This window comes from Dicentrarchus labrax, unplaced genomic scaffold, assembly GCF_905237075.1.
Source record: "Dicentrarchus labrax unplaced genomic scaffold, dlabrax2021, whole genome shotgun sequence".
Lineage (NCBI taxonomy): Eukaryota > Metazoa > Chordata > Actinopteri > Moronidae > Dicentrarchus > Dicentrarchus labrax.
Window position 1 is genome coordinate 7456766 of NW_026136710.1, and position 27666 is coordinate 7484431.

General features: G+C 42.0%; 3 protein-coding genes across 7 annotated transcripts; 2 read left to right on the top strand and 1 right to left on the bottom strand.

Moving 5' to 3' along the window:
• Positions 1-3196: 3196 nt before the first annotated feature.
• Positions 3197-21444, top strand: sec16a (SEC16 homolog A, endoplasmic reticulum export factor). Of its 5 annotated transcripts, XM_051411866.1 has the most exons (32): positions 3305-3322; positions 4831-7142; positions 7749-8276; positions 8433-8584; positions 8733-8821; positions 8965-9091; positions 9269-9467; positions 10546-10729; positions 10888-11030; positions 11578-11639; positions 12410-12548; positions 12659-12901; positions 13000-13097; positions 13213-13294; positions 13405-13522; positions 13633-13744; positions 13849-13954; positions 14171-14311; positions 14399-14512; positions 14767-14968; positions 15096-15559; positions 15710-15757; positions 16689-16853; positions 16942-17022; positions 17144-17200; positions 17324-17435; positions 17604-17741; positions 17910-17992; positions 18365-18436; positions 18865-18924; positions 19707-19775; positions 19893-21444. In XM_051411866.1, exons 2-32 carry the CDS (start codon positions 4905-4907, stop codon positions 19965-19967), a joined length of 6501 nt encoding a protein of 2166 aa, XP_051267826.1. In that variant the 5' UTR covers positions 3305-3322; positions 4831-4904; the 3' UTR covers positions 19968-21444. The 5 variants fall into 5 exon arrangements, with proteins under 5 accessions (XP_051267822.1, XP_051267821.1, XP_051267823.1 ...); XM_051411862.1 differs by lacking the exon at positions 3305-3322 and adding an exon at positions 3197-3282 and having other exon boundaries at positions 4831-8276; XM_051411861.1 differs by having other exon boundaries at positions 3304-3322; positions 4831-8276.
• Positions 21445-22059: 615 nt separating this feature from the next.
• On the bottom strand, positions 22060-25014 carry LOC127370120 (uncharacterized). Its single transcript, XM_051411867.1, has 6 exons — positions 24612-25014; positions 24389-24503; positions 24084-24196; positions 23250-23349; positions 22872-22993; positions 22060-22741 (listed from the first exon to the last, which is right to left on the bottom strand). The coding sequence occupies exons 1-6, from the start codon at positions 24700-24702 to the stop codon at positions 22638-22640; spliced, it is 645 nt and encodes a 214-aa protein (XP_051267827.1). The 5' UTR covers positions 24703-25014; the 3' UTR covers positions 22060-22637.
• Positions 25015-25145: 131 nt separating this feature from the next.
• On the top strand, positions 25146-27460 carry rpl28 (ribosomal protein L28). Its single transcript, XM_051411868.1, has 5 exons — positions 25146-25270; positions 25759-25846; positions 26427-26550; positions 27110-27228; positions 27323-27460. Exons 2-5 carry the CDS (start codon positions 25766-25768, stop codon positions 27410-27412), a joined length of 414 nt encoding a protein of 137 aa, XP_051267828.1. The 5' UTR covers positions 25146-25270; positions 25759-25765; the 3' UTR covers positions 27413-27460.
• Positions 27461-27666: the final 206 nt, after the last annotated feature.

Here is a 27666-nt window from a genome sequence, read left to right on the forward strand (position 1 = left end):
TGCTTTTTTTGTATATTCTAATTTAAACAACACACATTAAACATATTCTTGTAATTCTTTCTGTTGTCAATTGAGCCAGGGTAAGCTGAAACATGAAATGAGAAAAGTGAGGTGTGTGGTTAGGGTGTGTGTATCTATAGATGAGGGTGCAGATGTTGCCTACTGTGGTGAGTGAGTGTGAGAAACAAAAAGTGTACATACTGTACCTACATGTAAAACCTAAATAGCAACTTCAGTAACAGCACTGCATCCTCAGTTATGTGGTTACACTTTACTTTACTTTATCCCCTCTGTAGCATTTGCACTATAGAAAGTGTTTGTAACACACTAAAATAAAGTTGTAAGCAGATACAAGGACATGTTTAAGTGTTTATAAGAGTGCAAGAGTTGCATGAAGACATATTTTATAGATTTTTTTGTTCATTATCAGTTAAATAAGAAAACACCTTATATCTTAATGTAGTATTTATGTTTTTATTGAATATCTATATAGTGCTTTTAAATTCTGAATAGTGGGATGAGAGTGGGGGGTTCAAGTGAAGTGTTGTTATGTTTCTGTTATTCATTTCCATGTGAACCACTTTTTTAAATTCTCATTTTATTTAAAAAAAAGTTTGATTTATTTAATGTTTGCAGAAAAATTTAAATGTAGATGAGCAACTGATGATTGTCAAACTGTTAAAATAAAAAGGCCTTTCAACACTACACTTTACCAGACCGTGTCATAAAATCACATTATTACATCAAGTGATTAGTACTTTATAAGAGATGTAACACACATTAGCTAATCATACTTAATGCAGCGATTGTGTTGCCATTGCCTCATTTCATTGATATCAAGGGGACTCTGAATAACTATATAGAAATGGCTAATTTTCTCTCCTTATGTTAGAGGCATCAGTATTGAATTGAGACTGTTTCACATCCACTTAAAAAACTCCTTGTGGTCGTTTGAAATAATCACATCTGTCATTACACTTGTATAATTAATGAATTAATAAATAATTGTTGTTTGTATATCTGGAGTGTTGTAACGAAAATAATTTCCCCCTGGGATTATTAAAGTATTTCTGATTCTGATTCTGATTCTGTAATTCTTGGAAGGGATGACTGTAGACTAGTTATAATTATCAATAAAACCTGTGTTAAAATTATGTTACATTAACTCTGAATGACGTGAAACAGTCAGTTTAATACTGTATTACATTGTGATTCATCCTACTACTGCAAGATACAGTACCACATTCTGACAAGTTGATCACCAGCTACAAGTCTTCACACAGATGGAGCTTGGGATTACTCAACACACTGATCCTGCACCAAGAGGACAAGCCAGGGGGTTTTCAGTGTAAACGTGAAGGTCTGTTTCAACCTGCCCCGTGGCCCCATAGTCTCGAGACACAGTCTAGTGGGAGGGAAGGTTTCGGTTAACAAGTCTGAGCAAAAAAAGGAAAGAGAGGTGTGTGAACAGGAGGTACATTAGATTGGCGTGTATCGTGGGTGTTTGAACTCTACTCTAGGTGTGTGTGGTTTCTGTCATTCGCTTTATTTGACCATAACTTCTCAAGGTAGAATTTTCCATTTCCTTTGAAAACAGGGGATGACTTTCATGTACTTAATGTCTCATGTAAATTGCCCATGATGAGGGGGATTAGTGGTGGAATGGAAAGTCAGATAATGCATTATTATTATGAAAAGGAATGTTTTTGAGTTTAATTGTTAATTTAGATGCTTCATACTGACATACACACGCAACATATTATAACATATCAGTAGACTAGATGTTATAATCCATAGTCACATCAATCAATCACATGCCTCAGATATCTGTATTTGTAACAATTTTTTTTATGTTTAGTCATTTCATTCAATAAAAATGAATGTCCTGTTGGTATACTGCCATAAGATGTTTCTTGTATCAGTGAACTTATAAGCCAAAGAGTTTCCATATTGAACTTGTCAAAATAAAGGTTTTAGATGGAAAGGAGACCAGATTTGAGACCATATACTAGTATCTAGTATCTAGTTGCATGACACTAATTAACAATTACTCAAAACTTTTTTTTCAATGTGGTGAACATGCCTTCAATGAGGTACTGGAGAATATATAGATAACACCATAGCGCCCCCTGGTGGACAAATGCATACAATAAATATTTTATTAAATATTTTTGCCTCTTATCTTTTTTGGCTCTTACCTTTTGGACTATAATGTATTGCATAAGTAACCTTTCATCTGTTGTTGCATATACACATACATCTTGACTTTATAATGTACAGTGATTTGATGTTTATACACATTATTCTTGAATATAGTTCCTATGCATACTTATAACTTTATATATAAATATACTGTATTGATATGACTTTGTTCTGGAGTATAAGTAACCTGCTGTACTGGTTTTCCCCATATGGTTCATTTATGCACTCAGGTTTAGGGTAATGTACTGTATCTAGCTTTCTACCTTGATTTACTTGTTAAACCTGTAATTTGAGCTATTGCACCACCTAAATTTAGCCCCGTTGGGATTAACAAAGCCCTACAATAAAAATGTGCAAATGACATAACAAAGCTGTCTGCTTTTTTAAACTGCCAGGTAGCTCTGAGTGTCTTATAATTTGTTGGGGCTGGACTGTCACAATTAAAACATAGAGAAAAAGAGAAAATGGAAAATGTATTAAAAGAAATATGTAAAATATACCTATAATCGACATGTGTATCAACCCTGTATATATAATATCTATACATAGTAAATCTAGAACTTTACTTTCCATTTGGACTCCAGTTAAACTGACAAAACATAACCATACATGACAAACATATAACAATCCCCTCCCACCCCTCCATGACTCTGACAGCACAGACACAACTGACTTAAACAATCACAACAACAAAAAATATATACAGATAAATAAAAAAATATGTTTTTCTGTGGATTGCTGACAAATATGCTGGAATAATATTATTTATCTCAGATTAAATTGAATGTATGGCTACTGTGTTATAGGTTAACTTTACTGGATGCCTCTTAAAGTAAATAAAGTATCTATCTATCTATCTATCTATCTATCTATCTATCTATCTATCTATCTATCTATCTATCTATCTATCTATCTATCTACCTATCGATCTCTATAACACAACATAAATACACAGAATCGACCTTTAACAAGCCCCGCCCTGTGGTGACGAGCTCGGTGACGCCGCTTGTACACGTAGCCTAGTAGGATGTGTTCACTGAAGATGGTGGCGGTGTGTCAGACTGACTGTCCTGCACATTTGTAAGAATTTATTTCAATTTGTACACATTTCCGACATCGGGTAAGAGTACCATGAACGACGTTTTACTCTGAGCGTTTCAATCCGGCGTCTGTAGCGGGGCCCGAAGCGGTTCCCCCCCCTTCTAGTTAGCATCGGCTAGTTAGCCAGCGATGCTAACCAAGCGCCGATGCTAACGCTAGCTGACCAGGCAGTGAACCTGTTAAATTATGCTCGACGAGTGGCCAGCGACCTGTAACGTGAACTGCTCGGTGTGTAACCCTGTCAGTGTAGAAAATGTACACCAGAAATGACAGCTGGTTTTGTGTGCGGGGGTAGTGTTGTTGTTTTTAAAGTCCCGGCGACTTTAACGTGAGATTGTCAGTGTGTGTTTTTTTTTTTTTTTGCTGGGTATGGCGTTTGGGACATGTAGAGCAATGTAGCGATACCGTTAGCTGTCGAGACAAGCACTGTAGACCTTTCCTCGCAGGCAGCTTCAGCTTAATGTGTAACTTTAACCTCGATGTCGTGTCCGAGCAAAAGGAGTCAAGTATCGATTAGAGATCAACAAGTTGTGGGACGTTTTTGTTTCACGTTGCCGCTGACGTTCACTTAGCTTCCTGGTGGGTTTATAATCCTCCAGGGTGCTTGAAGGATCCGGGATCGAGTCGGTAGTGGTTATCTGTCCAAGACTACGAGCTCTTTCTTCAATTTATCTCCCTTTTTAACATTTAAAATGCTCCCTTAAACTACCAGCTGACAGATACACAATGTGTGTGTGTGTGTGATTTTTATATAAAGCAATCTCATCAGGGGATCGATCCTGTGGTATTGTATTTGTGGCACATTTTATCAAAATGTCACGCCAATAACTAACGACACACACACACACACACACACACACACACACACACACACAAAAGGCAATAAAGCTTCACAAAAGCACAAGTTATTTGACACTTAACTGTTGTTTTAGTTAGTTCCTTGTTTAGAAAGTTAAATCATGAGATCAATGTTCACTTTATCTGAACAGATTAGCTGTGGTACTGTGGTACTGTGGTATCTTGTCAATAGTTTCTAGATGCCACCAGATTCAAAATTACCTTAAGGAAAGACCTGCGATCCCAAAAGCAGGTGTTTTTATTTATTTGTAAGTAGTTAAGCTTTTTAAGAATTTCCCATTTCCCTCTGCTGTTGAAAAACGACCTTGTTGCTACCGTATATGAACTCATTAACATGATTTAGCACTTTTTACTACAACACAACTCCAAATGTTTGCATCTGTTTGCGTTATCGTGTTTCTTTTGATTCTTTGCGTGAGAAAAACGCCAAGCTTTCATCGAGCAGATTGCGTCATGTACAGCAATCGAAGTTGCGTTACAATCAGTCAGTTGTGTTGTACTCGGTGTACTTCACGCATGTATTTGTCTTAATATCTAGGTGCTCATGTAGAAATTGCCACGTTGTACCGTTGGTTCATAGACAAATATACAAATAAAGGTGTGGTGAACTCCATCAGAGGCGTGTGCAGCTTTCTGTTAACCAGTCCCTCTCTCCTTTTCTTTACCCAGCTTTGCCTGACTTCAGTCTCTTCAGTGACATCTACTAGAGTGACCTGGTCCCTGGACCCGTTAGCTCTGCAGACATGCAGCCCCCTCCTCGGACTGGACCTCCAGGAGCCTCTGGGCCTCCTCCTTCTGGGCCCAATATGTTCCGCAGGCCCAGGCCTCACAAGCATACAGCAGCGGCTACTGCCACAATGCCTCCTGCTACTCAACCCATGACAAACCCTTTCGCTTTTGTTAGAGCTCCTCCCCCTATGGCTTCAGGTGGTCTCCCGACAATACCCAACAGCAACCCTCCACCAATGCAAGCCCCACCTAACACCATGTACTCTCAAGCTGGCTCGGGGCTGCCTCCACAACCACATACACTGGAGGATGCCACAGCTGCTCCCCCTGGCCCACCACCGTCATCTCTGCCAGGGGTGACCCTGTTCAACCCTCACAGCGTAGCATCCCCTGGTGTTTTCCAAGCACCCGGTCCAGCAGGATATGCATCCCCTCATAGTGAACAGGGCTATTTTAATTCAAGAGAACAAACACCATCCATGGCCACAGAACCACCACATGTGGCCTCGCTCCCGGCATCGGGTCAGACACCTTTTAACCAGGATTTTCAAGGACAGCCTCCTCCTCAGCCTGTGCACTTCCAGCCTGTGCCTCCCCCCACCTCCTCTTCCCAGTGGGTCCCTGATCATGGAAGTCGTCCTCCATCAGTTCAGAACTATTTCCAACCTACTAGTGACCCTCCACCACAGCCTTTTAATTTACCTCCGCAGACCCAGATGTACCCTTCCCACACCCCATCACCCCATCACAACACCCCCACCCCTCCAACACAACCTGGACATTCCCTGAACCAGGCTCCTCTTCCTCTCCAGAACCCTGTAAAGGCCCCTAGTTCTCAATGGCCTGACCCAAATGCACCCCAGCATCATAATTCCCACTTCCAGGGCTACTTCAGTCAGAGCTCTACCCCCCAGGACTCATGGTTCAACCAACCTCCACAGGACTCAGGCTACCACCAAATGGGGACTGGCCTGGGCCATCCTCAGCCCCTGCCTGACTCTGCTGGATCTCAACATGTGTCCAACCCTGGGCCTGGGCCTAGTTCTGCGTCCGCCTCAGTCCCATACTCTCAGGAGTCTGGTACACTCTCAATGTTCTTCAAAGACAATGATGTGGAAAATGAAGAAACACTGGCTGGAGAGAGAAATAAGGCAGTGAATGGTAGTCCTGGATCCTTTCAGCATCACAGCAGCCCACAAGCCCACGGTGGACATGCAGATGTTCCATTGGATTACCAAGGACCTTCTGTGCAAGATCACTCACCCTTACCATACATGAATGATGGCAACCATGCATCACAGGGAGTTGCCCAGAAGCCCCCTGATTCCCAGTACGACCATGTGGAGAATTTGGATGTTCCGAACCAGGAAGTATTACCGAGTGAAACCCATGGCAGCCCTGCTGCTGCGGCCGCTGCAGCAGCTACTGCAGTGCATGGAGCAGACCAATTTGAAACTGGGCCTAACCTGGAGACTCCAGATTCTATTCCAAGACCAATGAGACCTGCCAGTGTGTCATCCAACTACAGCAATATGAGCCATGGAAGTGGAACTGGCTCTCGTCGGCATCAGGGAGTAGTAGGTACCTTTATTCAGCAGGAAAGTCCACGTCTCACTGATGAAGCTAACCTGTCTGCTGCCACTGGAGGTTACTTTGAGCAGATTGACACTTCTCCAGCTGGAGATATGGGTGCGCGACAGACCTCCCTGGAACAAACGTGGCCTCCCACACCTAGTCCTCCCAAACCGACTGGTATCTTTCAGGCTAGTGCTAACAGCTCTTTTGAACCTGTGCGCTCACATGGGGTTGGGGTGCGTCCTCCTGAAGTTGATAGGGCTAAAATGGTAGTAGAAGGGGTTGCAGATTCTGCATCTGGCAACCTGGAGCAGCCACCAGATAATATGGAAAATATCTATGGTCCAGGGCACCCCCTACCCGCCGTAGCTGGAGTTGGTGTACCTCATCTGACACACCCTGTGGTTCATTCTCACTCCCGACCTTCATCCCGTGCTTTTGGGGCCAGTCGGCCGTGTGAGAGCCCTGCCACCACTCTCTGGGCTCAGAATGATCCTGCTAGCTTAGGGGCTAACATCCTCCTAGCCCCTGCTGCCCCGACCGTTCTTGCCCCTTTACGAGAGCCCAGTGCTGATGTCATCCAGCCTCCAGAGGATGGCCCTCTGGACCTGCAGCCCCCCCAGAGAATCCAGCCAACTTCTCAGCAACATTTAGAGAATCTAGAGAATCCACCAAAGGTGAGTGAGGCAGGGCCAACTGACTCTCAAGGCAACCTTGGCTATGCGTCTCTCCTTGTGTCCGACTCACTCCACCAGCCTGTTTTGATTGCCCCGCCAGTGTCCAATTACAGTGTGATTCCCCCCAGTGCCCCTGATCAAGCACCCAGTCTAAGTAGCCCTAGGGAATCTACCACACCTGTGAGGTCACTCGCACAGGGGCAGGGTGCCAGTACCTCCCAGCCACCTTCAATAACATCTAATCAGAATCCACAGTTTGTCCCTGGACCAGTAAGCTTCAGTTCTTCAGTCTCTTACCAGGGCCCGCTCAATCTGACCAGAGATAACGCAGAAGCGGCAGTGTCAGATATCACAGCTCCACCACTGTCTCAGCCAGTCCGCCCTCCTCTTTCAAGGGGCCAATCATTGGGTGGAGACAGCCACTCTGCTCTCCAAGCTAATCCACAGGCTTCGCTCATGACTGCTTCTGTCTCTAATCATAATCAGCCATCAAATTATGAACTGCTTGATTTTTCTATGCACCAATCACAAGCCCAAAATCCAGCATCTGGCCATCCTTCCTCTCTACATGAGTCCCTACAATCTAGTAATGGATTTTACCTACAGGTCACCAAAGATGCTCAGCAGGGGTTAAGAGCGAAAGGAGATCCCCCAGTCCAGACCCCTGCCTCTCCATCTACCCCGCAGGTACCACCAACACCCTCCCAAGCAGCTGCAAACACCCAGCCGCCACCAGCTGAACCTTCTCAGACATCAGGTTCTCAGGCTGCACTGCAGGGACAGAATGTTGCTCCTCCTGTTGCAATGAGTGGAGCGCAACCCTCCAGTGGCCAGTATCCAACTCCAGCACAGGGGCCTGCTGCAGGGAGTGCCCCTCCTCCTGCTGCTGCATACCCTCCTGGGCCTCGAGGACCAGTACCTCCAGGAGCTTCCCAGCCAGCTCCTGCAGAGCCACCTCGGCCACCCTCTGCTGCAGGCAGCCAGCAAGGCTATGGGCCGCCTCCTCCAGTGCCAGGGCAAGTGTATGGAGGCTATTATGGTAATTATGGAGAATACCCGGATAGCAGAGCACCATATCCTCCTGGCCAGTACCCACTTCCACCTGGGGATCCTAGAGCACAGCAATATTATCAAGTACGTGGAAAATCTTTTTTAATTTGCTAGCTTGTGAATGTATTCATCTGCCACTTTTTTTGTAAAGATGCACAAGAAGATCATGCATGAACAACAGCTGCCATGAAATGTAAACATTTGAACAGAAAATGCCTTATTGATGCTTTTATCTCCCAGGATGGTCAGTACAGGAGCAGAACAGATCCTTGGTATGGCAGATATGAAGGACAGACCCCAGCTTATCGTGATCCAAACTACCAGTACAGAGAGCCTCAGCCAGACCGACCCAGCTCAAGGGCCAGTCAATACTCTGACAGGCCCTCATCCAGGTCAGTAAAACCATTTCTCAGTCTTACAACATCATTTACATTTGGATGCACTGTTTTCATTATTTCAGTGAGTTTGACCCTCTGAAGTATGTTTATGGTTCTTGCACTTGACCTGTAAATCTCATCTTTTGTTTGCTTTCTCCCATAGGCAAGGCTATCCTGAGGATTACCACAAAGCAAACCGAAGTGCCTATAATGAATATTATGCAGACTACACCAAGCACTATGATTATGGAGGTACAGAGTTACAAGCTGACATTGCTTACTCGTGTGAATCTCTAAGATTTTCCCCTTCTTTTTGTCTGAATTTGTTGTAAATCTGTCTGTGTATATAAATGGTTTGTGATGAGAATCTCCCTCTTCATATTTTCTGTGAGAAGCATACAACTATGGACAGTATGACCCGCGCTACAGAGGATACTATGATCAGTCGTACTGGTCTAATTACGATGAAAGCTACAGAGCCAGAGACCCCTACTATAATCAACAGATGTATCCTCCTACCAGGTAGAGAACTTTAAGGTTATGGTTACTTTAAGACATGTTACAATGTTTATTTCTGCTGTGTATGTTACATTTATGACTTTTCATGGACTACATGCTACATTGCAACAGATAGTTTTGCCCAATTGCTTCATAAAGATGGAAGTGCTGCTTGATTTACACTGTACACTCTACTCACAGGAAAGAGGGCTATGATGATCAGTGGCGTTACTACCCTGGTTATGATGCTAGTTTTGATGATGATTATCGTCGTCGTGGAGAAACGTACGGTGATGACTTTGACCGGCGCAGCGTTCACAGCGAGCAGTCGGCACATAGTGTGCACAGCTCTAACAGCCACAACAGCAGACGAAGCAGCTTCAGCTCACGGTCACAACAGGTACATTTTAATTTCACTTTCATCATAGCATACCTGACTGCTCTGTCTTTCCTGCACTTTTGTGCTGTTCTTGTTGAAGCAGTCCCAGTGCTCTTATATGACTTAATAGATGGGCTGTGGATTTCACAGAAATAGTTTAAAGACTGCTATGGAACTCATTAACAAATTAAAATGGAAAAATGTCAGTGTTCTGAAGATTATGGTTTTGAAATGGGCTTTATTCAGATTTAGATATGCTCTTCAAAATGAATTGTGTGGTGCTGAAATTAGGACAACAACATTGAGCAAGTATTGGATTTTTCGGCTCCCTCTGTGAGCTGTAGTTGTGTGTCTAAACATCAGAAATGAGTAGGGAAGAACAGTGTGGGAATGTGTTTAGTATAGCTCTCATCTTCCCTTAGTTTATTGTAAGGTTGTTAATTTCTGCTAGACACAAGAGCAATTCAGACAGCAATTTCCTACAGTATAGATTTGCTAAATATGAATCTACAGCCAGCACCTAGTTAGTTTCACTCAGCATAAAGACTGGAAACAACGGGAAACCATTTCATATTCATAAACATCAGAGTTGTATTGAGAGGAAAGAAAGTGAATAAGTGTACTTTCCTAAAATGCGGAACCATTTGCTTCAGGGGATGTTCTTCTGTTACGTTGTAACATCGATTTTTTTTTTTTTTTTGAGGGTGCAGCTAGTGGTTGCTTTCCCATGAAATCCCTACTCTACTCTTTACTATTAGCTATGCTTTCAAGCTGTCTCATGATCATTCAGCTGCTTCATCCATAACAGTTCCTTGACAATTTTAGATAGTCAACTGTTCAGAAGAATGTGTATGTGTAGAGAGTTTAGGAAAATAGGATAGCTCTCTGCTCTCACTATAAACTATAAAAACTAGATATAGATACTGATTTAGCAGCTCATTCTGAAACTAAAAAGTGAAACGGTGTTCTCTTTAAAAATGAGCTAATTGTTGGCCTTCTAAATATGCTCACCTTACAATATGTGGGTCTGTGCTTTTATGTTTTATTGGTCTTCCTATTTAATAATCATCTCTTTTATATTTGTTTTCCCACCCTGCAGAGCCAGGTATACAGAAGCCAGCCTGACTTGGTGTCAGCAGTCTACGACACCACAGCATCCACTTTGGCTGTGGATTACTCATATGGACAGTACCCAAACCAGACTGATGCTTCCCAGAACTACAGCCAGTATCTCTATCCCTCCGAGTACACTGCAGACAGCACCTGGATCGCCCCTGAGCAACGTAAGTTAAATCCTTAGTATGACATTTAGTAATTGAGTGACAGAATTTAGCAGAGTTCAGTCAAATACTTGTTAAACCACTGGATTTGGGTCATTATGCTCAGGCTTCTTTTCAGGCTTCTTTTCTCGCTCTTAGTTTGACTTATGTTTTTCCTCCAGCTCCTCCTCGTCCTGCAACCCCAGAGAAGTTCACTATACCCCACCGTTGTGCCCGCTTTGGACCTGGTGGTCATCTGGTCCAAGTTCTGCCCAATCTCCCTTCAGCTGGACAGCCTGCTCTCGTTGATATCTACAACATGGAGGTGCATTTTTAACACACTGTATTTCAGCAATTTACTCTAGCGTTGCGTTTATTTCATGAAGATTTGGTGACCGCAAGAAGTGACTTAAACATAGGGTGTTTATGTTGCTGTTAAGCTATTTTGAAGTCATAAGTTGTGATGAATCATCATCTACACAGTGGAAAAGAGAACAGAATATGGTTCTCCTAAACTACAGGCCTGTTGTTGTTGTTGTTGGGCTGATGTGCAAGAAGTTGCTTCTTTTTTTTCTTCATGGAAATGATAAATGCAAACTAATATCCCCCTCAGAATGTAGAGAATCTGTAATTTATAGCATTAAATGATGTAAAACTGTTGTAACACTACACTGCTTTTAATTAAGCTCCCTAACTGCTTCTTTACGCCCTTCTTCTTCAGAATATGTGTAGCAACACGCTCAACCTTCCAGGAAAAAGTCAGAATATAGTAGCTTTCCTTGTGCATTCTTTTTTTTCTGATAACTTGCATATGACTTTAATTAAAACAATTAATAAAGTATTATTCTGAACCTGAATGTCTGTGTTTGCAGACCATGCTCCAGGATACCCGGGATCAGACAGAACTACGAGCCTTCCCTGGCCCTCTTGTTAGGTAAGTGCATTCTGCCCATTTTGTCCATCACAAATAGCTTTGATTCACTAACCTTTAAAGGGTAAGGCTGTCAAAATTCTATATTTTTGTTATTGACAACAAATTCCATGAAAAGACCAAAAACAACACCAATGCATTCGTCTTTATACTTTTAGCTTCTCTCATAAGAAAGTGAAACATGAAATGAGAGGCAGGCATCCACAAGGGATATAGGATTGATTGTTTATTCAAAATTTGCATGGTGGATATTATATGCTTATTGGAGGACAACTTAAAAAAAAGTATATAATAACTAGTATATATAATAACTGGTAGCTATAGATAAGCAAAATCAGTATGCATTCACTCACTCAGAGACAATCAAACATATGGTTTTCCTCAAACTTCTTCATTTTCCACTCCTTAAAATCTATAGAATCAGAGGATGTCAGTGTTATAACTCGGTATATAATTAAATAATAAGTGCTAATGTCAAAGTAATGGTACATAAATAATAAATATACATGCAAATATAACAAATGTATTTGACTTGGCTTTGGCTACATAGACAAAATCAATTCTTTGTTGTTCTTTGTCTTTTTATGTGTTTTTGTGATGATAAGAAAAACACATCCTCAACACTTTCTACCACTTTGCATATTTTGCTCCAAACCACCTATTTACACCAACATTTAAATAATGCCATATCATGTATTTATATATCCGAAACAATGCATACTGTATGACTAGTCACTACTAAACGGGCACTCATTTTGCATCCTGTCAATCAGGGAGGAGACCCATAAGGTTGACGTGATAAAGTTCTCCCAGAATAAAGCGCTGGAGTGTTCTCGAGACAGCAACCTCCTGGACAGGGACTCTGCCCGTCTGCTCTGGGACTTCATTATGCTGCTCTGTAGACAGAACGGGGTAAGACTGTGCAGACATAACTGAGAATATGTCAGACGTAAAATTGAAAGCAGTGTATGTTGTATAGTTGCCTGAAACAACACTCTCACTGACATACTCTTTTCGTTAAGACTGTGGTTGGCACAGACATCGCTGACCTCTTGCTGAAGGAGCACCGCTCTGTCTGGCTACCGGGCAAAAGTCCTAACGAAGCAAACTTGATCGATTTTAACAATGAACCGCTGGCACGAGCTGAGGAAGAGCCCGGAGCTGGACCACTATCCCTCCTTTCGGACACCTTCATGACAGTCCCAGAGAATGTTGGCAAGGAAACGGAACGCTTCAGGGAGCTGCTGCTGTTTGGCCGCAAGAAGGTAAAGAAATAACCCTCTTTAACTGTATTATAGTATTTAACTAGTATGTTGTGAAATCTGAAATTAATTTCACTTCTATTCTTCTGTCTATGAAATAGGATGCACTAGAAGCAGCTATGAAGGGAGGTCTCTGGGGCCACGCCCTGCTGTTGGCCAGTAAAATGGATAACAGGACACATGCACGTGTCATGACAAGGTAAAGTACCAGTGACATAAAAGGCTGCGAGTCATAAACTTGGTTGCACCTTTACTCTGTTTGTTGTTACAGATTTATAGATGCAGTATTACATTTTTCTATCTTTGTTGTTTAGGTTTGCCAACAGTTTGCCCATCAATGACCCTCTCCAGACAGTGTACCAGCTGATGTCGGGGAGGATGCCTGCATCAGCCACTGTAAATATTTATCTTGTTATAACCCCTTGCTGTTTTTTCACAATGATTTTGAAGAAGTGGCATAGACAATGTTTTTTTCCACTTACACATATTGTTTTGTATTCATATAGTGCTGCGGAGAGGAGAAGTGGGGTGACTGGCGCCCTCACTTGGCCATGGTGCTATCTAACCTCACACACACATTGGACCTGGATACTCGCACAATCACCACCATGGGGGACACTCTCGGTAGGATTGCGTTGAAAAGGCAGTCTGTCACAGCACTGCAAAGGGTTTTTTTTTCTTCGCCACAGCAAAACATGTTATCTTACCTTCTGTCTTATTTTGTGTTGTGGCAGCTTCCAAGGGCCTGATTGATGCTGCACACTTCTGCTACTTGATGGCCCAAGTTGGTCTTGGATTTTTCACAAAGAAGAGCACCAAGATGGTTCTGATTGGTGCCAACCACAGGTTAGAGGCAGGCACACACACAGCTATATGGGACCTTTTTAGACCACAGTAGTTTGCTTCTAACATGCCTCACATATAACCTTATCACTGTTTCTTCTCTTCAGTTTGCCCTTTTACGAATTTGCGACCAATGAAGCCATTCAGAGGACTGAGGCCTATGAGTATGCTCAATCTCTGGGCTCCCAGCCGTGCACACTACCCAATTTCCAGGTAGATATTTTGGTATTTACAGATAAATTAATAAACCAACAAACACACAGTTTGTCTCTTTATAAAGGTGTAATTGTAACAATTGATTGCACTGATGATATTGAAAAGGTCCGTGTAGATGTCTAAAGAAGTGTTTGATTTTCCCTCTGTGTATGGTATAGAACATGATTTTGAGATTATAACACTGTTCTCTGCCCTTTTATTGTCTCTCATTAGGTGTTCAAGCTGATCTATGCATGCCGCTTGGCTGAAGCAGGCCTGTGTGCTCAGGCCTTCCACTACTGTGAAGTTATCTCTCGGACTGTCCTCATGCAGCCTGCCTACTACTCCCCTGTTTTCATAAGCCAAATCATACAGGTATGCAGCTCCTCTATTCAGAAAACATATAGATGCGTACCAGGTTTGGTATTCTAACAAATGTAATTTTATGTTTTTTGTTGACAGATGTCTGAAAAGCTGCGATTCTTTGACCCACAACTGAAGGAAAAGCCAGAGCAGGAGTTGTTCAATGAGCCTGAATGGCTGATCCACCTGAGACAGCTGGACGGACAGATCAGGGTGAGGAGGAAGAGGAGGAGATGTGTTTGTCGATGTTTGTTATTGTATGTGCTTATTTCTGTTTACACAAAGGATGTTCAAAGTAAGGCATTTTGTTTTGGTGGTATTTTTTTGTGTCTGGAATTTCAACTTACATTTATGGTATTTGAACCATTCTGTTTTTCACAATGATTCTGAAGAACTGGCGTAGGCAATGTTTTTTCCACTTGTTGCTACATGAAATGATTTGTGCTTTGATTTTTTTTTTTTTTTAGACGGGGGTGATCACATACAATGAAGACAGAACAACTCCTACACAGTACGACTGCAGCAGTCCCAGCTCTGAGTTGGACCAGGCCAGTCCATCTGAACCTTACAGCATTCCTGGGGAGTTGGATGGTCCACCGACTGACAACCCACTCATGAGCTCATTAATGCCTGGGCCTCCACCACAGGGAGTACAGCTGATGCCTCCAGGTGTGTGAGTGTGTGAGTGTGTGTGTGTGTAAATGTGTATGAGTTGTAATAGTGCTCTTGTGGTCTCCTTTTTACTGTGAGCTAGATTTAAAATTCATCAAATCTCAACTCTTCTACATTTTCTCAGCTCCCACCTCCATCCTCCAAGATGGCATGGCCCCTCCTCAGCCTTTACCCTCCAATGATGTGCCCCAGTTCTACCCAGTGCCCCCCAGTGGACCACCAGGCCAGATCCCCATCTCAGGCTACCCTCCACAGGATCCTGGCTTTGCCCCTCCTCCCTTCCAGCCTCAACCTGAGCAGTCAGAAATGTATCCAGGAGCCCATCAGCAGCCGAGCCAAATGTCACCACACATGACCCCTCAGATGCCGCATTCACCTGTACAGATGAATCACCCTACACCCCAGATGCCTCAGCACATGCCTCAGCAAATGTTTCAGCATATGCCCCCTTCTCCTGGGCATATGCCACCCATAGAGCAAATGTCCCAGGCCCCGCCAGAGATGAACATTGGTCAACCAATATCATCCTCCCCACCCAGAAGCTCCTTCACACCGAAGATGGACTTCTATGACCAAATGGCTCACATGGTCATTATCTAGATGTTTAAATATCTAAAAAAATATATAATTTCAGCAATTCTCTGTCCATAGAAGTGTACTTGCTGTGTTGTGTTGTGTTGTGTTGGGTACATGTAACAGAAAATGCTAATAACTATGTTGTATTTTCTGGTGCTGCAGGGTCCTGGGAGGAGATCAAGGACTACATCACAATCTTCAATGCATATGGTACGTTTGTGTTTCGCATACAAACTGCTAAAATATGTTAGACTTGATGGTGGTTCTTCTGTTTAATGTGTCCATGCCTTGTTTGTCTTTGCACTTGTTTTCAGTCTTTTCGTTTTTTAGTCATGTGCCCAGGAAAAAAAGTATAGGGCTGCACAGCTAATTATACATACATACATTTTAACTTGGCTTTAGTTTCCAGAAAATGAATTGAAACTCTACAATTTGATTGTTAGTCGATTTAGCATTGCAGTTCTTTAACATTTTTGACTCGCAATGAACAGTAAAGTAGACAAATAATCAGAATCGAAGAACAAAACCAGAGATATCATCTTTTTTATTACTTCTTACTACATATTACTATATAACTCGACTGTGGTTTGTCTGTAGCGGCAATTGTAGCCTCAAACCTCAAACTTCAAGCTGAGATGTGGAGCTACAGAGTTCTGATAAGCTCACTTTTTTCTAACTCCACACCCACAGATTCTTTTCATTTTCAAACTTGTATTCTTCAGCCCCAAATGCCCTATCACTTTAACCTCTAAATGGATACCATATGACAAATACCATTTGTATTAGATACAAAAGTTTCTTTTACATAGGCAACTACACTGTGCAATATATTTTATCTACGGGGGTTTTTTTTTTTATAAAACGTTTTTTTCTCTCTTTTATATTTGCATATCTATTTCTTGACTGTGCATACTGCCTCCCCTTTATTCCTGTTGTGCTATGTGCCATTGCAACGTAATTTCAAATGACAAATAAAGTCGTTCTAAGTCTAAGAGCAATTTATCAAACCGGTGTAAATGCTGTGCTGCATGTAGTTAATACAGGAGGCTTGTCCATGTCAAGGCACTCTAAAAACAGGCTTGTTCTACTTGAGACTGTCTCTATGTATATAATATTCTGACCAGTATTTTCTGTTCTACAGCCTTCAGGACGTCGCTCGCGCACCACCTCTGAATCCTCCACTCACTCTGGCGGAAGAGAGCGGAGCAACTCGGCTATCAAACAGGTCTCTCCCCCTCCGCCCTCTATTCCTGAACAGCCCCGCAAAGAGGAGCCTAAGAAAGTCAAGAAGGACTCCCCGAAAAAGGTTCATACTCACACGAGCATTCAGATCTCCAGTTGGTGCTCCTACAGCGTTCACTAGTGATCAGTGCGGATTCCTTTCTTTCACGCAGGGTGGTGGTGGTAGCTGGCTAAGCTGGATCTATAGGAAAGGGAAGAATGAGGCTCACTTACCAGATGATAAAAACAAATCTGTAAGTCATAGCTCTTGTATGTGCAGGTGTTATGTTAGCATTCGTCTGTATTCATTGTCACATTTTTTTCATAAGTTTAATTAATGTACTATTTAACAGCAAATATGTTCTTTATTGTCAGATTGTGTGGGATGAACAGAAACAGAAATGGGTCGATTTGAACGAGCCTGAAGAGGAGGTCTGTAATGTTACACAGAATTATACTTTTTTAGGCAGACTGAATTTTCTTGTCTAAACTGATTAACTTAAAGCTTTATAGATCAACCAGTTCTGATGTTATGGTTTCCTTATAATCTGTCAGAGTAAACCCCCTCCACCACCTCCCTCTGGCTTCCCCATGATGCCCGGCCCTGGAGGGCCTGCGGCACCCCCGACTAGTGGTCCTCCTGTCAACATGTTCTCCAGGAAAGCAGGTGAGATGAGGGTTATATGCTGTGACTTCACAAACTTACACATACACACACTTTTGACAGTTGAATTACAAGTTGTGGAAAAAGTAATCATGGAGACAACAAATTAGTCAGCGTTCACACCTGTTTGCTCCGTTTCTTGCCACTCAGATGTGTTTTGTTTCCTCTCAGGCACGAGGAGCAGATATGTGGATGTTCTGAACCCCAGCAGAACTGCTAAACCAGGCGGATTAGCCCCTGCTCCTGCAGACATCTTTGCTCCTTTGGCACCAATGCCCATGCCCACAAACCTATTTGTGCCTAGTTCAGGTAGTTGTCTGGTCATTTAAATTATTATTGTAAAATGAGATGGCTTAATTTATATGTGTAACACTATAGTCACAAGCAAGGTACCCTTGAGGGTTGCACATGGTTTTGGAGCCACTGTACAATTAAGGCTTGAAGTAATAAAGTATTTTATTTTTATTTCTGGTGTAGCTCCTGATGATCAACAACCTCTAGAGGGCAGTGAAGGAGGAAATCTGGAGCAGAATTCACCAAACACCAGCGCTGGTCCACAGGTATCTATTTCTCTTTATCGGTGAAAACTAGTGAGTTTATGTTTAAGAAAACCTTTTCACAATGTTGGTCTAATACTGAAAATACATTGTGGATTTAAATACTAACTACAGCATTTTGACCTCATTTTCATCGTCCTTCTCAAATTATGTAATTACTGTTGTTGAAATGTGAAACCTAAGGTCACTACAGTATCCTGTTTCCTTGGGAATGGATTTCCTCACACCTAATTTAGTAAAGTGTGGTCAAATAAAACCTAACTAACCCGTTGCCTGATAGTTTGTGTGAGATGATCTCATCTCTGTATTGTAAATATGTAGCTGGAGCCAGCTAACTTAGAGCCTTCCTTTCTGTTCCACTTACCATCTATTTAGATGTTCAGCCCAACATTGTTACCACCTGCCCCAGAGGGTCCTCCTGTGCCTGATGGCTCACAGTCTGGAGAGGTAAGACAAACTTGTCAGCAGCTACTGTAGCCATCATAGTACCATCACGCCACCACTGAACCATGATGCTCGACACCCTAACAGCCAGTGCGTGCAGTTTTCTTATTTGTATGAATGAAAGTTATCGTGAGAGAGTGTATGAAAGAACACGGGAATGCATGCATGTTAACTTAAAATCTTTGCCCATAATCATGCTAAATGCGCAGCCTCAATAAAATGTAAAATCTCGGTTCCATTTGCGGTTTGAATCAAATTCTCTCCATGTCTGTTTTTTTTCAAGAATCATAATTTTCTAACACTGATTTATTTTCATTCTGAACTGGTGGATAGTGGAAACAGATCTAATCCATTGCATGGGAGATTATTAATATGGGTTTGTGGTTTGTGTTTTTGTTGTCTACTGTTTCTTTCCCTCCTGCTGTCTTTAGCTCTCACGTTCTAGCTCAATGAGTTCTTTATCACGCGAAGTGAGTCAGCATTTAAACCAGGTACCTCTAGCTGGGCCTCAAACGGTCCACTCTCACCCCTGCCTGCCACCCTTCTAGCTCACCACATCACTAGTAGCACGCTTCACCATCTGCACACGAAGCTTCACCACCCATCCAAACCCAAATATGTCTGCCTGCTCACCTGCCTGCTGTTTCCAGCATTACTAACTCACTCTGTATCTGCAACCAAACCTGGCTAATGGTCAACAAAACTAGTCAAAGAATGTAGTTCCTTATTTATAGCCACGCTAGCAGTTTGACTCTTTCACTTTCCATCTAGCGCCATCATCCAGACAAACTCAAAATTTGCTTGATATTTTAGTTTATGACCAAATACAACCTCAGCTGTACTTTGTGTTTAGTAGCGCCACTGTGCCTAAGTAGCCTCACAGAGCTGCTAGCGTGGCTGTAGACTCTTGTTTATCCTACAGTAGTGAACTATCGACTTCACTTGAAAGTTGCTGGGTAACTGTGAGCCATGGATTCAGAGTGAGGCACGCTGGAGACAGTTGCAGGGACGACTCCCTTGCTTGTTGTCATGGGAACACACAGCTTCAATAACCCGTCATAAAGCTTGCGTTGTTACTAAAATGAGTGAAACAGTGGTTTGTAATGCTGCCTCACTGTGGATCCGAGTGCTCCTTGCCATTACCTTTCCACTTTTGTTTTGCTTCTGTTTTATAATGAAACACATTGGACGTGCATTTACCGCTCCTCTGCCCATAGAAGTAATGGGACAGTAACTCTGCACACACTGTAGTAACTCTGTCTGTCCTTTGCAGACTCATCCTGCCCAGGTAGCCGCACCTGCTGGAGGCGTCACCTTTTATAACCCTGCACAGTTTGCACAGGTGAGGTTTGATAAGTTTGAATAGTTTTGCAGTTGTAAACGGTTGTAAACTTTAATTTGTCTCCCTTTTCACTTCATTATGTCCTTCCTTGCTGTTGTTTTTATCCCCTTTTCCCAGACAAGTGCACCATCAGGAGGGGGACACCGCCCTGGTCGCTTGGGCGGTCAGCGCCAGTACCCAGTGTTGAAGTAAACCTCATGTTGCAGAGAGATTGTGTGAACAGACTTGTTGGAAAGAGTGATATACTACCTGGAAGTAAATGAAGCACATGGACATACTGCTCTCTGTCTAAAGGACCCTTGTTTTTTTGCCTGCACCTAAGAAGAGCATAATCACAGTCTCCATGTTGTCAGTCTTTGTCCAACAGCTTAACCACTTTTTTCATCTTTTTCTTTGGTTCATTAGATTTCACTGGTGTAGTTTTAACAGGCACGGTGTTTTCTTGAAGGGCTTTATCCTGCATCCAAACAGAAAATGGGTTTTAACACACGTAAAAGGTTTATCTACAGATGCATTCATGTATGTTCATGCAGGCATAGTTTAGTGTACAATAAATAATGTTACTCCTCTAAGCTGTCCAGCTTCTCCTCACATATAACACTGTTAACGGAATGATCATCCCAGGTCCTCTTTTAGGTTTCCCTTCGTGTCTGTAGTCCAAATGTCCATGTTTGTTTGATTGATTGATTGATTGATTGATTGATTGATTGTGTGTGTGGTGGGTAGAAAGAAAATGGCACCTTTTTTTAATTTCCTATTGTGGACTTGTATGTGCATTTGCAGCTCTTCAGTGTTGTTCTGTCAACTGGAGGTAGCAATTTGTGTGAGAATGAATGGTGTCAATAGTGCATTGTCTGCTGTGTTGTGTGCTTTTCCTCAGTCACCCTCCAGAAAAGGAAGGAATGTTGGATGACACAGGAAAGAGACTCAGACTAGCCTCACAGCCTGAGAGGTGGAGAGAGTCGGCATTGTTAGGACACCACCTTTCAGATATTTATTTAAATGTCCTCCCCTGCCCATCTGCAACTCTTGACTTTAAAGATGTGTCAGGGTCTTTTCGTCCAAGTTAGGCTTCAGTTTCTCCTCTGAGTAATTTCACTGAAACGACGGGTGGTCTTCAGAACAGCAAGAATTGGGATTAAAACTGCATTTTAAATGTTGCTAAAAATGAATCTATCCAAATATTTGTATATCAGATTGATTGTATTTATGAGCTTTAGGCATAAAGGTGTGTGTGTGCGTGCGTGTGTGTGTGGAGAAACTAATTTTTCCTGATTAGCTTTTAAGAAATGCATTTATGATTCACCAGAGATGATGTGGATTCCTATTCTTATCATTTGTTTTGGCCGCTTCTGCAGACAAATAAAACTTTATCTAAATCGTGAAATGAGAGCTAATTGTACTCTACTCTAACACTTTCCCTGTCATTTTAGTTTACAAATATGATTTTTAATCCAATCATTTGTCCACCCAAATGTTTCTGACTCAATGATTTTGTAGGCACCAGATTATGATGAACAAAAAGTCCCCTTTTGTTTCAGAGAAGCAGTTGTTTTCCCCAATGTTTTAGAATTCCTCATGTAAAATTCTTGACATAAAAACAGTAAATACAAAAGGTGGAGAAGAAATGGTAATAAAGTTATTTTTTGCGCTCTGTAGCACTTTGAAAGAGATGTCTATTGGTTTCATTCATTACAGGTTTTGTGTTTTAAAATAAAGTGACTCATTAAATTAAGCAAGCATGTGTACTTGAGGAAAGTCCAGCTGTTAATTAAACTACTGTTAAATGTGCAGAGCCAGGCAAACCTTACACAGTGCCGGTGAGGAGATACATAGGCCAGAACACACACAGTGGAAGGCCAGTTAGGTTTGCATTTGATTTCTACCTAATATAAGTACAAATAAAATGTCACTGGGGTGACCAACTTAAGAGGTTTTTCTACGTTGCTAACAGTCAGTTAACTACTAGCCCCAGCTTGTGCCTCTCGTATATTAATGTTATATTCAAGTCACAGCGCTAAGCATTCTTTCCTCTAAATGATAAATACTCCGTGATGTTTGATCCAGTAAAAACATACTCTGACTCTGAATCAACTGATCATGAACCAAAGTATTGGACAAACTGAAATTTCAACCTGATGATGGCGCTAGATGACAAGTTAGGGGATCATCAAAGTTGGTGGGATTTATCCTCTGGTGTCCATGAATGTCTGGACATAATTTCATGTCCCTCCATCCCATTGTGCTAAAGTGCTGGACAGATAATGCCATCCATAGAGCCATATTGCTAATGTAGAGCTTCTTTAGTTTATGTATAATCTGCTGTATTTTTTGTTAGCAAAGATATTCCACCAATTTATACAGTTAAATCATTATGAGTACAGTACCAAAACAAGCAAATCATCATAGCAGGACATAGATAAGCACTTCTCTCATAGACTTACAGCCTGCTGTAAACAATTCCATCAAGAAACGATGAGTCTAATGTCTTGTTGTGGATGTTTGGCACAATGGCACTTATGTCCAGTCAATTTATCTGAGAAAGATAATCACGTACCAGCAAAGTGAGCATACCCGTATTAGAAAGGGACAATAACACCAATGTAATCTCAGCTAAGAATAAGCTTACTAGACTCTTCAATTATTTACAGTACGTCCAGTAAAACCTAAAACTGTCCACAGGTCACTCAAAAATCTGTATAAAACACAAATAGCTGGTTATGCAATAGGCAACTTGTATTATCACGATCTCCTAAAGTGGTGTCAGCTCTTCAAATTCATCAAAGTCATTAATTTATAACTGTGTTATTCTGTGTGTAAAATGTTGTCGTCCTCTTCTGTTCAAGTAGAGAGAGTTCAATTTTAAGTATCCAGTGCTGCTCGTGCTTTCTGAACAGCAACCTCCAGCATTGTGTGGTCACTGAGCAGCTGTTGGAGAGCAGCTGGGTCCATCTCCAGGAGCATACCTACACAAACAGATTAATCTTTATCCACACCTTACAAGGCCTATACAAAAACTTTATAAAACTTCCAAAGATACTACATCTATGGCTGATATCTACAGAGAATGCCACTACAGGCAGTGTATCAGGTCACCTGTAATATCATTAGCATGAAGTGGGTCCAGCTCCTCCACCAGCGAGAAGAGCTTCTCTCCCAGCCTCTCTGTGTCGTCGGCATCCGATGAGTCACTAATGTCCGTCTCCTCCATGCTCTGCCTGAAGAGACGCAGCAGGAACGTTATTTCAAACAAGTGATTTTACTGTAATTTATCAATGAATATTGGTTGGTTTTTAATATTTTATTGTGTAGATGTGAATTAGAAAATGGCCTGTAAAGTACAATAATGGTTGTGCTGGAAATGTACTGTATGAAGATGCACCTTGAGAAAGAAAAGGATATGGATGATAATGTATGAATATGCACTTCTATGCAAATATGGGTATATTCTACAAACACTAATAAGTCACATACTCTTTAAGTGTCTTCAGGGCAAAGTTCACCTGCTCTTCCAGCAGTTTTGGATCAGAGAGAAGGTTTAAAACGGCCTCTTTGTGCTGCTCCAGAAGCATTCCTGTTGAAGAACAGCAACTATATTTTAACACATCGCTCACTAGTTTCTCATAAATTCATTTGAATCAGAGCAGAATCACTTTTATTGGCCAGGTATGTGCACACATACAAGGAATTTGACTCCGGTTTTACGTTGCTCTCAATGTACATATGGAGAATAAGCATAAATAAACAGGACAACAAGCTCAACAACACAGACAAAGACTGCTATGTACAGATATACATACAGTTAAAAATATAAATAAATACAAAAACAACATTTGTAGACAGTAGCAAAGTGCAAAGGATGGATAATATATATAAACAAGCATATAGATGATAACAAGACTAAAAGTCCACAGCCATGCTGGCGGATCTGTGAGACTGTAGTTGGGCACTGCGATGCTTCAAGAATTAGAATTAATCCTGAGGCCAATATAAATGTGTGTACCAAATTTGATGGCCATAGTTGTTGAGCTAAGTGCCTTTCTTAAGCAGTTAGTTAAACAATAAACTGGAAAATCAAACTGAAGAAACCAATTCTCTATTATTTTTTTTGCCATTTACCAAATGATATGAGAAAACATAACATTGTTACAGAAATCACCTTGAACTTATTACACAGCTGTTACAGATTAACTGAACTTGTTCTAAAACATTACGTGCGTGCAAATAACTCATCAGCTGCTTCACGTATAAGCCGTATTTTGCTGCATAATATTCAGTATTTGCTGAGTCAAATAACGGGTTGCTCACCTGTGATTTTCTGCGAGTGGCCGGTGTTGTAAACATCCACCAACTCAAACAGCTGCTCACCCAGAGAGTCAGAGGACACCGACACGTCATCCTCGTCCTTACATGTCACCTGGCTGCCAAGAGGTGCAGTCACATGAGGATACACAATCTGAAAGGACCTGACATACACGCTGATGTTTCCTGGGCAGAACTACTGTTTCATGGCACAATACTCTAAGTTATATTACATAATCCCCCTCATGCACTGTCCCACCAGCCTTTTCATAATGCTGGAGGTCTGGCAACCCCCTGCCCCACTGCTCTACCTGGGCTCCTGTGCCAGCTGCAGGGCTCTGAGGGCTTTCTCCACGGCTGCGGTCAGCGTGGCCTCGTCCTGCAGCATCTGACTCAGGACAGCACCTGGAAGCTCCAGCAACATCCCTGGAGACCCGGACCGGGGATTAGGAACTTTGATGTTCTGAGAGTCACAGTTTATTTGAATTAAAAAAAAAAAAAAAACAGACAACATGCAATGCAGGATCTCCTCACCTGTGAGTTTCCCAGCATCCTCTTGGTGGTTGGGGTAAATCAGAGAGTACAGCTGTTCACCAAGTGTCTCCAGGTCTTCTTCCTCATCCATGTTTTGACCTCTCACATTAAGTGAGTGTCACATCACTGTAACTTTATAATGAGCAGTTTTAAAGAGGGTTTCGACCTCGGACAACTTTTTTGGTTTCACATCAACACTGAGACAACATCCACAGGGACCGTGCTTGTCCTCCAGCTGCACTCATGTCATAATCTAAAGTAGGACTCGGTGTTCAGGGTGACAACAGCTGGAAACTGCTCGGTGTTCAGGGTGACAACAGCTGGAAACTGGAGACTGATTTTTTTTTTTTGGACGGATGTCTGTAAACACGCGGCGCGCATTAATGACGTCGGGTTGTCACCGAGAGCCGTGAGGACGTGTTCCTCCGCTGAATTTGAGGATATCTAGTACCCCGTGAAATTGCATTAAAAATATAATATAGCGTCGTAATATTGTTTAAATCGCTATTGTATCGATAATAATAATTGATTGCATATGTTTTAAATGTATTAAAAAGTGGGTTCGGTCGTAAATACTTTGCTGTGGGTGCGGAAGGATCTCTGAGAGAGGGTCCGTAAAGCGGTTTCCGGTCTCTCCGGTCCTTTTCCTCCGCTAAAAGGTAACGTGGTCGCTTCGGCTGCTACTAGCCGCTCACTAAAGTATAATTATTGTGTCTCCCTACTTGTATTTAGTCGCATAAAGTAAGTTAGTATTGTAGTGTTGGTTGTTGTGTACATCCCAGGTGGCAGATATTGTCCCTGTTTAGTGTATTTAAATGGGAATATACGTTTATAAGCACGTCGCCGACTTCAGGCCTCGTCGTGCTGCTTCAGTCCCTTGTGCTGAGCCGTGGAGCTAACTTTAGCAAACTGTGCTTTAACGTGTGAATAAAAAAAACAGCTCTGTGTTTTCACGATATGAGCGCTCACGTTAAAAGAAGCTGTATTTTGTGTTGTAGCTGTTAAACATTGGCTCATAATCTTTAAATCGAGAGACTGGGTGAACACGTTGAGCCGAGAGGATGTTAGCTGTTGGATGAAGTGACTGTTTAAAGTCTCTTCCCTTTGGTCTTGTTATTTCACTAATGCTCCGTCCTGCTGTGTCCAGGTTCATCATGTCGTCCCATTTGCAGTGGATGGTCATCAGGAACTGCTCCAGCTTCCTCATCAAGAGGAACGGACAGACCTACAGCACCGTGAGTACCCCACCTGTCCTCTGCCCCCCCCCCGACTGAAACACCTGGGTCTCTACATGACCCATGAAATCTAACAGTTTGAGGAAACTGTATGAATGTTAAAAGCCATTGACTGTGTGACGTTGATGAGGTTTACGTCAGTGGTTTAAGACTAATGATGGACTACTTATTAAGAGATCAACGTAGATTTGTTGTGGGGAACATCTACGTTATGTGTCATTGAGATGTGGCAACGCATTCCTGGTGTTAAGCCCCTAAAAAGAAAACATGAAGACATCAAGAAAAGTAATCGAGGTCAGCATTTTAGTGAGATGTGGCGTCTGAATGACGCAGGAGCCCCAAGATCGTGGCTAAAGTATGAAGGTCAAAACCCATGATTCAGTTTTATGGCTACTTAAGATAAACCTGCTGTTGGCAAATAAGCCAAAAAGTTAATTTTGGATCCTGCAGTCAGTACACTCTAGCAAACAGGATATGATCAGACTGATCTTGACAGGGAAATTAATGCCCAACGGTCTGAAAACGCAATCTGTCAGGTGGGTTATCTAATTTAAATCTGTTTTTTTTTTTTTTTTTACAGGAGCCCAACAACCTGAAGTCCAGGAACTCTTTCCGCTTCAATGGTTTGGTGCACAAGAAGACTGTAGGTGTGCAGCCAGCAGCTGATGGCAAGGGAGTTGTCGTCGTGCTGAAGAAGCGTGCAGGTAAATATCAGACGCCGCTTCGATCCTCAGGCGCTTCTGTGACGGTTGAATAAGTCATGTGTTGCTTGGAATAAAAACTAGCTTTACCTGATGTTCACAAGTTACTTTTATAATGCGAATGAACACACGAAGTAAATCTTCATTGTACAATCTGACTGCTGCTGTTAATGAAAACACTTTTTTTCTGAAAGGAAAACAGACCTGTAACTGTCATCAGTTGTGTTTTTAAGAGACAGCAGCAACATTTTGTCTTTAAGTCAAGTGTGCTTACTTCCAGTTCAGTCAAAGGAGAGTTGCTCATGCTCTGAATTGCACAGAGTGAAAAAAAGACTGTTTAGGTTGCAGTCCCAGGAAGGAATTTAAATGTCTGTCCAATTGAATTATCTTTGTACTCATCGATTCCTGGAATTGGCTAACATGCAATGAATTGAAAAGAACAAACATGGTGCAGATGAGCAGCGCCTGTTGCGTAACCTCAGACTTCTTGCAGTCATTTGTTTTTGGAATTGTTATAGCTGATGTAGTTACATTGGAGTGTGTATGTTTTCTTGATGCACAGGCCAACACAAACCTGTCAACTCTTACGAGAAGATCACCATCAACAAGAACTCCCGCGCCACCCTGAACAGCCTGAGGCACATCATTAGCAAGAACAAGTACAGAAAGGACCTGCGCATGGTGAGCATAATATGTAGTTACCACATTGTTTTCTGTGATGCTCTTTTTTTAAAATTAGTATTTGCATGATTTAAGTCTTAATTTGTCTCCCCAGGCTGCCCTGCGTCGTGCCAGTGCCATTCTGAAGAGCCAGAAGCCTGTTGTGGTCAAAAAGAAGCGCACCAGGGCTGCCAAGACAGCATAAACTGATTCACATGATAAATAAATAAAAGATTTTTGTTTGGAAAAAACATTACATTGTCCTGAGTCTTAACTTGCCCAAAGATTGTTTATGTCTGTAATACAGGATTGTGCAAGCATTTGGATTTGTTATTCCATACTTGTCACGTAATTACCAATATTTCTGGGAACGAGTAAATGTGTGAAAGTTCCTCGTAAAAGCAGCCACAATCTGATCAGTCGAGGATTAAGTCGGGGTTTACAAATGGAGAATTAGTA

Coding starts and splice junctions, on each gene's coding strand:
- sec16a (XM_051411862.1), top strand. CDS start 4,905: ATGCAGCCCCCTCCTCGGACTGGACCTCCAGGAGCCTCTGGGCCTCCT. Junction 13,295..13,404: donor GGATGCCTGCATCAGCCACT/GTAAATATTTAT, acceptor GTATTCATATAG/TGCTGCGGAGAGGAGAAGTG. Junction 15,758..16,688: donor CACAATCTTCAATGCATATG/GTACGTTTGTGT, acceptor TCTGTTCTACAG/CCTTCAGGACGTCGCTCGCG.
- rpl28 (XM_051411868.1), top strand. CDS start 25,766: ATGTCGTCCCATTTGCAGTGGATGGTCATCAGGAACTGCTCCAGCTTC. Junction 26,551..27,109: donor CGTGCTGAAGAAGCGTGCAG/GTAAATATCAGA, acceptor CTTGATGCACAG/GCCAACACAAACCTGTCAAC. Junction 27,229..27,322: donor ACAGAAAGGACCTGCGCATG/GTGAGCATAATA, acceptor TTGTCTCCCCAG/GCTGCCCTGCGTCGTGCCAG.
- LOC127370120 (XM_051411867.1), bottom strand. CDS start 24,702: ATGGATGAGGAAGAAGACCTGGAGACACTTGGTGAACAGCTGTACTCT. Junction 24,504..24,611: donor GGATGCTGGGAAACTCACAG/GTGAGGAGATCC, acceptor CCGGGTCTCCAG/GGATGTTGCTGGAGCTTCCA. Junction 23,350..24,083: donor CCACTCGCAGAAAATCACAG/GTGAGCAACCCG, acceptor GTTCTTCAACAG/GAATGCTTCTGGAGCAGCAC.